Below are 10,897 nucleotides of genomic sequence, written 5' to 3' on the forward strand. Positions count from 1 at the left end.
TTAAATAATACGATTTATTAAGTCCTCAAAAATGTACCTCTTTACACTTCATCATTTGATGCAAGTCTCATTTCCTAGAGCCATCTATTCAAGTTTAGAAACAGGTAATATAGTCACTGGAATCCAAATCTAGAAAATGCGCTGAGTAAGGAAGCAATTCGTACCGTAATTCATTTAATTTTGCCATGGTTTTCATAGACGTGAGAACGGATAATTTTTTCTTCGACAAATGTGTGTCGTTTTTTCTTGATATCCTCATCAAATCGATCCAATGTTATGCAATGGCAGTCTGATGTTAATGTTTTTCCTTTTTCCAAATAGTCCATGAAAATTATTTCACTTGAATCCCAAGATACGAAAGCCAAAACTTTTCCAGTCGATTGTTGAGTTCGTGACCGTTTGGGAACACTACCCCCGGACTCTACCCATTCTCTGGCTTATTGTTTCCTTTCAGGTGTGAAGTAATGGATTTATGTTTTATGAATTGACACTACTCGACGCTCACAGTCAGCTAAATTTTGATATTAGATCTTGCCTCTCTAACTGTAACCTTATAATTTATATAACCACTTATTTTTACTTTTAGAAAAATTTATCACTTGAAAAATATGTCAAGTGATTTTTTTATGTAATTTTAAAACTAAGCGAAAAATGTATATTAATTAATTAATAATAATATAATAAGAAATAAGACAATGATTCTAAATAGATTCCAAAAAGTATGCATAAACATTACGATTGCAATTATAATCCTTGGAATTGTAATAATTTTGTTGACGTCTAATTTTAAACATGAAAACGAAAAGCTTAAAACTGTATTGATAGCAATCGCGCTCGTTTGGCTGATAAAATATGTTATATTTGATCTGTTAATCCTTGTAGCATTAGCATTCAGTGATGTTTATTGCAAATGTTATAAGAAATTAAAACGAACTAGGCAAGAGGACAAACCACAGCAAAATGGACATATTGAGACTCTCAAGTTACAGGTAGAGAGCTACAAGTCAAAAGTACAATTACCAGAAAAACACACACATGAAACCACCAACTTAAAGTATAAACAAATAACCGCAGACTTGTGGGTCTACGGTAAACAATTTTTACTGCTTTTAATAGTGATAATGGGAATACATAATGGTCTAACCTATTGGAATGCGGTCATTATGAGACGAGTGCTCACAAAAAATGAAGAACGAGACTATTCATTAAATGATGTCAAAACTCCAGACCAAATATATGAATTTATACGGAACTTACCGATACTGCAATTCAATGATGGTAAGGATTACAACAATATGGAAATTAAGGAGCAAGGTTGGATATCATATGAGCTGGGAAAACTGATCGGTGTAGTACGTTTAAGACAGTTTCGTCGCACAAGTGAAAAGGATATAATTCGTAATCTAGTATATGAGTTTCGTCATTTTATGCCTGGTTGGCAACTGCCTTACGAAAAATTGCATTATGTAGATAAATTTTGGCGTATTACTGAGCCTTGGTTACCAATGGAGGCAACATCTTTTCAAACTCATAACGATTTCTTCGCTTTCACGCGTTCGGGGGTTTTGGATGATTATGATGATGGAGGCTACGTGGCAGTACTAGCTAGAGACGTAAACAATAGTGAAAATGTTGTACAAATGCTAGAAGAATTTAATTGGATTAACGAAAAAACATTAGTGGTGTTTATTGAGTTCACAGTGTACAACACCGATACGAATATTTTCACTGTTTCTAGCATTATGATGGAGCAAACACCTTTTGGTATTATAATGTCCTCTTGTAGCGTACTCAGTTCAGCTCTCCTACTGAATATTGACCAACTCAGCTATATAGGGTTAATAGTGTTATTGCTCTACATACTACAGTTGATAGAATTCACAACAGTTATTTTTCTAAGAATTTGGCATGCCCCAGAAACAATTTGGTTACCATGGAATTTAGTGGATATTACTATTGTTGCGCTAAATTTGATTGTCGTAGCGCTCATTGTATGTAGAGAAGCTTTATTGGAAAAACTGATGGATTATGTATATGAAGCCGAGAAATTGCATTATATTGATTTTCGTGTACCAGCAGAAATTGACTATATTACTTTGTTTGCATTGGGTCTGCTAGTTGCCTTGACAACGATCCGGCTTTGGAAGATATTACAATTCGCTAAAGTATTTAATGCGTTTACTACTACACTTTTTGAGGCCAAATATGCTTTGATCTCAACAACATTACTAATATTTCTTTTCATATTTGCTTTCTCAATAACATCACTAATTATAAATGGAAATAATGTTGAATCGTTTCATAGATTTTTCAAAAGTTTTTCCTGCTCTATAAGTATAGCCGTTGGTTTTAAAAGTGATGGTAACCTAAGTGATGTGGAGCATGACAGCCAATTTTTAGGTATAATATTATATATTATACTTGTGTTCGCAGTTAGTATTGTGCTAATCAATTTGTTCATAACGCTGAGCCTTAGTTACTTTAGCACCATTAAAGCCAGCAGATCAATGGAAATTGACGTCGATCTGAGTTTCTTTGAATATCTACGAATGGAATACAAATCATGTTGTCAGCGCTGCAAATGCTGCAGGACAAAAGCTCAGAAAACTAAAAGTCAAATGACAGTAAAGGAAGATGTTGAAAGACAAATAGAAGAGCACGAAAAACTCAACAAAGGTGAAAAGGATGACAACTCTGAGGAAGCTGATAAACCTAGTGAAACAATAAAACAAACAGAAGAAAACATAGAAAAACAAGCTATGGAAAAATATGTTGATGAAATTAATAAAATAGAACGTTTACGAGAAATTGCAAGAATATTAACTTTACAAACTGAGTTACTAAGTCGAGTTCTAAATGAAGTAGACAGTGATTTCGAGACTGACGACGAAAATGAAAACGAAGGACATTCAAAAAACGGTAAAATTATTGAATTAAGGATATTCATCTGTTTAATTAAGTTGAAAGAGAACTGCGAATTTGACTATAACTATCCACAAAAACAGCTATTTTGGATTTTAAATTTAACTAATAGCGCAATAAATATATATAGTTAGTTATTTACATAACATCACTTTCTATAAAGTGATTCATAATTAATTCAAAATTATTAAAATTATTATTATGATTAAAAAAAATAACCGAAAATTCTATAACCGAAAAGATCGTCAGTCGAAGGTTAAGTTGAAAATTGTTTTTAAAATAAAGTAAAAAAAATTCTAATAATACATTTTTGTTTACATGTTATTTATATTTTAATGCTTATCTAGTTTTCGATAATGTGCTAAGTTCTTGATTTAGATAAGCTTTTCCAAAATAACTTATTCCGAATACTTTTTCTAGAAAAAAACTGGAAGGAAACAGAAAATATAAATATATTATATTTCTATATTAGTGTTTAAAATCAGAGTTCGTATTTGCGTACCCATGGGCGGCTCATTTCGGCTCATTTTGCTCACGGCTCATGAGCCGGCAAAAAACTCTTTTCATACGATGGCTCACGCTCACGAGCAAGCACAACTGCAGAGCTCACGCTCACGAGCAAGAGCCGCCATCACGGTTGCCACTTGAAAATTTTTTCCTGTACCAAAATTGGTTTAAAAAGGTACCATTTCTGTAAAAAAATTTCCAAAATTTTTTTGGACCTTTTTGTTTTTTCGTTCTGTATTTTTCATAGTGCTATAAATGAACAAAATATAAAATAGTGCAAAGTTGAATTTATAAAAAAAAATTAATTGGAAATATCCACAATAAAGTTGGGTCGTCAAAAATGTACCATTTTTTAAACATGAGTACCAAACGAAAAAAAAAGTACCAATTTTGGTACTAAAGTACCATAAGTGGCAACCGTGGCCGCCATTAAGTTATAAATGGGCTTACGCTCGTGAGCAAGAGTATGAGCTGCGGCTCATGAAATCTTATGTGCCCAATTTAAGATTTTGCTATGATTTTTTTTTTTTTCGAAAACATGTCATTAAAAAGATTAAAAATATTAATAATCTTGAACTAACTAAAATATGGAAATAATCAAAGTTCCTAAAATAAACAATAAATATATTTTTATTGTTTATTTGTGGAAAATAATAATATTTTATAAATTTGTTTTTCAAATTCAAATTATTGTTTCATTATATTGTTTGAAGGCTCACGCTGGTGAGCAGCTCTTCAATATGAGCCAATTATGGGCTTACGCTCATGAGCCAATTTTGGGCTCACGTAAGAATTGGCTCTTGCTCGTGAGCCTGAGCTGCTCATGAGTGAGCAAATACGAACCCTGTTTAAAATACAATTTTAAATTTCCTAAATGTGTAGTTAAGAAGCGAACCTTAAGTATTTTACAAACTGGATAAAATCGGAGATGTATATCTTACAGCTGCTATCAACAATCAGAAGTTATTTTGTTAATAAAATGTTTTCTATATAATCATAAAATATTTTTTTTTCTTAATTTATATTATTTTTATATTAATTATAAATATATTTATAATTATTTATTATATTTATACTTTTATATCAGAAATTTGTTAAGCATACCGATTTCTTAACGGCACTTTTTGTGGTTGATTGAATTTCAAATTGTCTTCAGACAAATGTTACTAATTACAAAAACAATCAATGTATAAAATGTTTATATTTTTATATATATATAAAAAATATATATGAATATATATTATAACATATATTCCATATAAACTATGTGAACTGTTGGAGCATTTAAAGTTTGTGCAGCCTTGGCTTCTTGTGGATAAACACGATTAGTCATCGCTTCTAATTTGACAGGAACGAGTTCTAAGCCTGGCACTTGCAGTCCAAACAAAATTATATACGGACTATAAACTAATTAAATAAAAATTCGATTACTCCAAAGACCACTGATGAAGAGTACTTGGCAATACTCGAAACAGCGTTGTATGGTCAGCCAAATTTCAATAAAATTAAAATAAATTTTTGTGTTTGTCCTTTATTTCTTTCTTTGCTATTCAAAAACCCCTCTAAATTTTAATAAAGCTTCTTTGTCCCTACACAAAGAAAGTCTAGCTTTACAGCAACACAAATACTTTATTCAATAATATATATATTTATTTTATTACTTTCTTGTTTGGGTTCAATGTCTTCAGCAATTCTCTAAACAATTTTATCAGAAGTTTTTACATCAACTAATTATTTAATCATTTTTATTTGTAATATAAAGTACAACGACGATATTTTTGAGCTCTGTACAAATGCATATAACATACATAGTATAATCTATATGATCTTCATAATTTTAAAATGTAAAAATAACACAATTAGTACTTTTTGACCGTGAGAACAGAGAAAATAAATAAAATGGCACTCTATTAACACTAATTGAAGTTGGGAACTACAACTCAATTTCACCAAATTAAATATGTCATTATATTTTATATATATATATATATATATATAGATGTATACTGAATAAATAAAAATTTTTCATATAGGAACAAAAAAAATTGTAGCATTCATCATTAATTAAAAAAAATAATATAATTATTAAATTATATAAATTTGTATCACTAAATTAAAATCAGGTAATAACTCGCCAATTATTATTATATATATTTAGTAATGAAAATATCAACAAATTATTTAATTTGAATATAATTAGACTAAATACAAATACTCAAAAAAGGTGTTATAATAGAATTAAATTTTATAGGTTTTGAGGAAATGCAGAACAATTTGTTACATTGTTTAAACAATTAATTGCAGTTATATTAGTGGAACTACTGAAAATATTCCATTCATGAGTTCATTTATTACAAGCGTGTATAGACAGAAATTCATAATAACATAATATAATTTTGGTCCGGTACTAAAGAAAGAATCGATGTTAAGAACGACTATTTATCTTTATTTTATGTTAAAATTTTAAAGAGTTCGATTCATTTCTAATTAACTAAATATTAACTAACATATTTATAACTTTTTGTTACAACTCACCTAATAGGTGCTTCCCTCAATGACCTAGCTATGTGCGCTAACGTTCAACTTATCTGAGTTCCTGGTCATAGGGATATTGCGGGTAACTGTAGGACGGATGAGTTTGTCAAGACTGGGGCTCGTCTCCCTGATATTCATTTATTAGAAGTTGGCGTTCCACTTGCAACAGCTAAACTGGCAATTAAACAAAAATATCTAAGCATTGCTCAGCAACAATGGGCAAGTGAGCCCAGTTGTCACATTTCTAGGTCGATTTGGTCTAACTTGCATAAAAAGCGTACGAGTAAGCTGCTCCAAATAAAGATAGATCTGCTCAGTACTACGGTATCGGTGCTGACGGCTCATTGCTTAATAGGGAGGCATGCTATGAGACTAGGGGTTCCTTAGGACGAGGAGAAAACTGTGTTCCATCTCATGTGTCAGTGCCCATCTTTAGCCAGAAGAAGATCAAAAATCTTGGAGTCCCCTTTTCTGACCGATCTGACTGAACTGTCATCCTACAATGCGGGTTGGTTCTCCTTCACCTAATTGGGGAGTCGTTGCCTCTCTGTTGGGCGTTGGTCGTATACTGATCACCTTGTCTATATACGAACATTGCTTCTTCCTTGTGGTACCACAACGGGCCATTATTTGTGCTCAAGTGGGCTTTCTTGGTAAACAAGGCTGCCACTCCAACCAACCAACCAACCAACCTAATAGGTTTTCTTAACTGTTCCAGAAAAATAATATTACAGAAAAACAGATTGTTTAAGAATATCTTAATAAAAATAGATGTAGTAACCAAAACGAACGAAGGCACTCTTGAACGAAGTCCCTCTACTTTTTTTTTAACTTAAACTTCTTATAATACGACTTGTAATCTTACTAGAACTTTAAATGCTTCTGGCGTCTTCGATTGGTAAATCTGGGGTTATTTTTTAATCGAATTTCACTGTTAGTGCAATTTTATTTTCGATTGGCAAATCTAGACCGAAATGTATAACACTCGAGATTAATTTTTTGCACTCTAGATATTTTGCCAGAGTATCAAAATTACTCTCAAATTAACAATTGTTTTATATGACTTATATATCAATCGATATATGCATTTATGAAAAATATAAATGTCTATGAAGATTCTATAAAGATGTCTATGAATTTCCTCATACATAAGGCACGTTTTCTTCCAGTGATCACACTTAATATATTTGGCTAAGCTCTTTACAGGATATTAACGTTGAAAGCACTTGCATTGCCATACAGTTGATAACCATATGTTAAAATTGGTGTAATGATGCTGTTATATAAGATAACTTCATATTTTCAATTTAAAGGCCTTTACCTTTGGCTGTTGAGAAACCAGTGTAACCTAACATTTCAAAGTTTGTGTCTATGTGCTTACGAAATTTTAATCTTCTACTTAAGTGAACAGATACTTAAGTTATCTGTTTGGGGAATTCGATGAATCTATTTTGTTCATTAAAATTGATACGCCATAGGGAAACTATTTACCATTCTTTGTGAATCTTTCAAATATCTTCAGGCCAATATACTAAACGTGTTAAATACCTCTAAATATAATCATTTTAATTCTTCAAAAAAATACAAAGTTCCACTTTAAAAAAAAAACTTTAAAACTGTTTTAATACTTCTTTAGATAAATTATCTATTCTGAAAAGAGACCGATATAAAGTTTCATTTAATTTTTGTCTATTAATATCTGTTATTGTTTTTGCTTAAGATTGATTAATAACGTGATAGTAATGAATAGATGGAATTTCCAGACAAACAGTATAAGAAGAAACCTTGCACATATCTTGAAGCATTAAATTGAAGATAAACAAAAGCTTAACCGATGGAATAGACTGACACCAAGCAGCAGTACCGAATAGCAACAATTTGTTGTGCCCTGTGCTTCAAAATAGATTATCGGAACCTTTATAAGAGTTTCGTGTTATCTATAATTTGATAACTCAAACTGAGTACGTAATTTATAATAAGGTATAAAAGTACAGATTCTCTATATAACAACTGATAAGTTGGAAAAACTGTGGTTCTCTGTGTTGATTATACTTTATTATAGAATTATAGATGCCTTTATTATATTTACCTTTATCCATACAGCTACAATAATAAAGAAACCAATGATCTAAAAAAATACTCCAATTAACTTAACGCTCTCCCAATCGAATTGCTAATTTGTTATAAAAAAAAATTAATTTCAAATAATAGCAAAAATAATATTAAACCACTTTGTGAAGCGTAACCACTGTATTTAGAAGAGCGATGAGTTAAAATATTTTCAAATTGAAATTAAAATTAAAACATATGGAATGTATATGTATGTATCTAATGAAACAATATTTGGGAACATATATAAAAGCCTAGCTCAGTAGTTTATAAGCAAACAGTTCTCTTCAGACCGCAAAGCAATAACTAATCCAAAATGAGAGCTGCAAATTTATGGAGTTTCGTATTTGTCATTTTTATTGCTTCTGTTATGGTATTTAATATTTTAGTACATTAAAATAAAACAAGATATTAATTAATTTACTTCTCTTATAAAACGATTTTATTATATGTATTACTGCAGTCGGGGGAGTTACACCCAGAAATGGTGAAAATGGCACAGGATTGTCTTAAAGAATATAATCTCGAGGAAAATGAAGTCAATAAACTACAATGGGATAACATTGATTTTCCGAGTGTAAAGGATGACATCAAGTGCGCAACTAAGTGTTTCTTCGAAAAGAGTAAATACATGGACTCAGCAGGAAACTTTAATGCTGATTCCGCAAAGAAAGACTTCGAATCTGATAAAAAACTGGTGCAAATTATTGATGAATGCAAAGTTATGGAATATGACAACTCATGTGAAAAAGCTTTCCGAATTTTGGCTTGTGTAGTTCAGAAAAAAATGTAATTTAAAATGTGGTGAGAAATGTGTTTAAAATAATTGATTTACTAAACAAAATATTGAAAAATAAAAAAAAAATGTGATAATACGACGAAAATCAACATAATTATTTTGCTTTTATATTACACTGCCTATTGAGAGTAATGCTACATTATTGATATCTGCTGTTTCAGCTTCAAATTGGTTAATATTGCTATTAGTAAAAATCTTACAAAACAATCCTAATACCTAATATCCTAATATTGAAACAAATGATTCGAAAGAACTTACATTCTTATTCGTTTTATGCATTTCGTTCAACCACATACAGCATTTAAAATTCGTATTTAAGGATCTAGTTTTTTAAAGACCTAATTGAAAATAGCTAATGACAAGAAAAAAGAATAGTGTTCACCCATAAAGTGTCTCATGTCCTAATTAGTTTATTAGAACGCACAAACCACAGCTATATAAATTATAGCTTATATATATTATTAACTATATATATTATTATTCACTAATTAATTAATGTTATTTTCACAAAAATACTTTAATTTTAATTTAATTTAATTTGTTTGTACAATCAAATCTCAAACTTTAACTTTATGATATTTATTGGATTTATGGCATTAAGCATCAGGTAGAACTAATTCGAAATGCCAAATAATTAGTCGCATATAGCAAAGCTGCCGACTGTACTATCCAGAAGCTGCAAATTACTCAAAGTGAGGCTCTCCAAAGACTCTTAAAAATGCCATGGTACATCCGCACGAGTGACATACTAAGAGACCTTAGAATAGATCCGGTCAAAAAACCCATAAGGAACAGACCCCTGAAGCTATATGCGAAAACCGGCAGGCTCTCCTACTTAGCATTATCTAATCTCAGAGTAATCACTAACCGCAGAGGGCGGTTTGCCGAACTTAGATCAGTCATTGAATAATCACGAAGCTTACGAGGAATACACAAGTTAGTCAGTGAGATGGGTGGGACTTTGTAGGTCAAACTTTGTAGACCTCTCAGCTATCAAAGAGTAAAAGTGCCCAGATACACTAATTCGGAAAAGGCTCAACATAATAATAATATATTTCCGATATCTTGTTTCTTAGATTTTTTAACTGAAGATAATATTTAATAATATTTTCAATTTATATTGAAAACTTTGCAAATACCTATGTGTGTATGTCACACTATCATGCATCAAAACAATAGATTTTTGCATTTGAAATGTTGCCTCTCAAAGTAGTCCTTATATTATGTTGTCTTTTTCAGTATTCTTACAAAAGATAAGTATATAAAGAAAAGGTTAATGCATAAACAGAAAAACAGTTTTCTTATTATTATAACGGAGATAATGAACCACCAGCAGTACAAACTTTATTACTTTATTATCATATTCAACGAATGAACTTCCAGCAGTTTCAGCAGTCTCTTGGTATGTTGTAAGAATGGATAACGATGCTCCAGCGAAAAAGGTGCTTGAAGCCGCAATTTGAGAAAGAAGACGTAGGAGAGGACAACATCAAGTTAATGGAGTACTAACCGGAGAAGTGCTAACCAGAAAGAAATGCTGATTCTAGGCTAAAACACAATAACAGGTTGTTCGGGACAAATAAATAGATGAGTAAACACACTAAACTATACTATAAAAATGAATGCATCTCTTAAAAATATCCAACTGAACGAAGTAATGATATTTTTGAAATTTTCAAGAAACATAATTAAACATGGTGTTGCGCCACTTATTTTATCTACAATATAGTTACGTTTTTAACTCAATACACCGAGTCCAACGATATTTCAATATTTGGATACCTTCATTATCATGTTTCATTTTCAAGTTTGGAAACATGTCAGTGGAAACCAAATCTTTTAATATTTGGATACCTTTTAAATAATACGATTTATCAAGTCCTCCAAAACATACCTAAGTTTCCTAATCCATTTCATCATTTCTTGCAAATCTCTTTTCCCAGAGCCATCTATTCCAGTGGGTGTAGAAGCAATTCGTATTGTAAACAAGTGAGAGGGTGCATTATTCTGCAAAAACAAAATTTT

The 10,897-nt window shown here is 30.9% G+C and overlaps 2 protein-coding genes across 2 annotated transcripts; both read left to right on the forward strand.

The window, feature by feature from the left end:
• Positions 1-664: 664 nt before the first annotated feature.
• On the forward strand, positions 665-3,168 carry LOC119684607 (polycystic kidney disease 2-like 1 protein). Its single transcript, XM_038098684.1, has one exon. It carries the CDS (start codon positions 696-698, stop codon positions 3,054-3,056), a length of 2,361 nt encoding a protein of 786 aa, XP_037954612.1. The 5' UTR covers positions 665-695; the 3' UTR covers positions 3,057-3,168.
• A 5,162-nt stretch (positions 3,169-8,330) lies between these two features.
• On the forward strand, positions 8,331-8,914 carry LOC119684721 (general odorant-binding protein 56h-like). Its single transcript, XM_038098822.1, has 2 exons — positions 8,331-8,446; positions 8,537-8,914. The coding sequence occupies exons 1-2, from the start codon at positions 8,390-8,392 to the stop codon at positions 8,864-8,866; spliced, it is 387 nt and encodes a 128-aa protein (XP_037954750.1). The 5' UTR covers positions 8,331-8,389; the 3' UTR covers positions 8,867-8,914.
• Positions 8,915-10,897: the final 1,983 nt, after the last annotated feature.

The sequence above is a fragment of the Teleopsis dalmanni genome, chromosome 2 (assembly GCF_002237135.1).
Source record: "Teleopsis dalmanni isolate 2A chromosome 2, ASM223713v2, whole genome shotgun sequence".
Classification (NCBI taxonomy): domain Eukaryota; kingdom Metazoa; phylum Arthropoda; class Insecta; order Diptera; family Diopsidae; genus Teleopsis; species Teleopsis dalmanni.

Bases quoted from the DNA above. Each gene is read 5' to 3' on its own strand.
- LOC119684607 (XM_038098684.1), top strand. From the start codon at position 696: ATGATTCTAAATAGATTCCAAAAAGTATGCATAAACATTACGATTGCA.
- LOC119684721 (XM_038098822.1), top strand. From the start codon at position 8,390: ATGAGAGCTGCAAATTTATGGAGTTTCGTATTTGTCATTTTTATTGCT. The intron at 8,447-8,536 runs GTATTTAATATT...GTATTACTGCAG, and splicing joins TTTTTATTGCTTCTGTTATG to TCGGGGGAGTTACACCCAGA.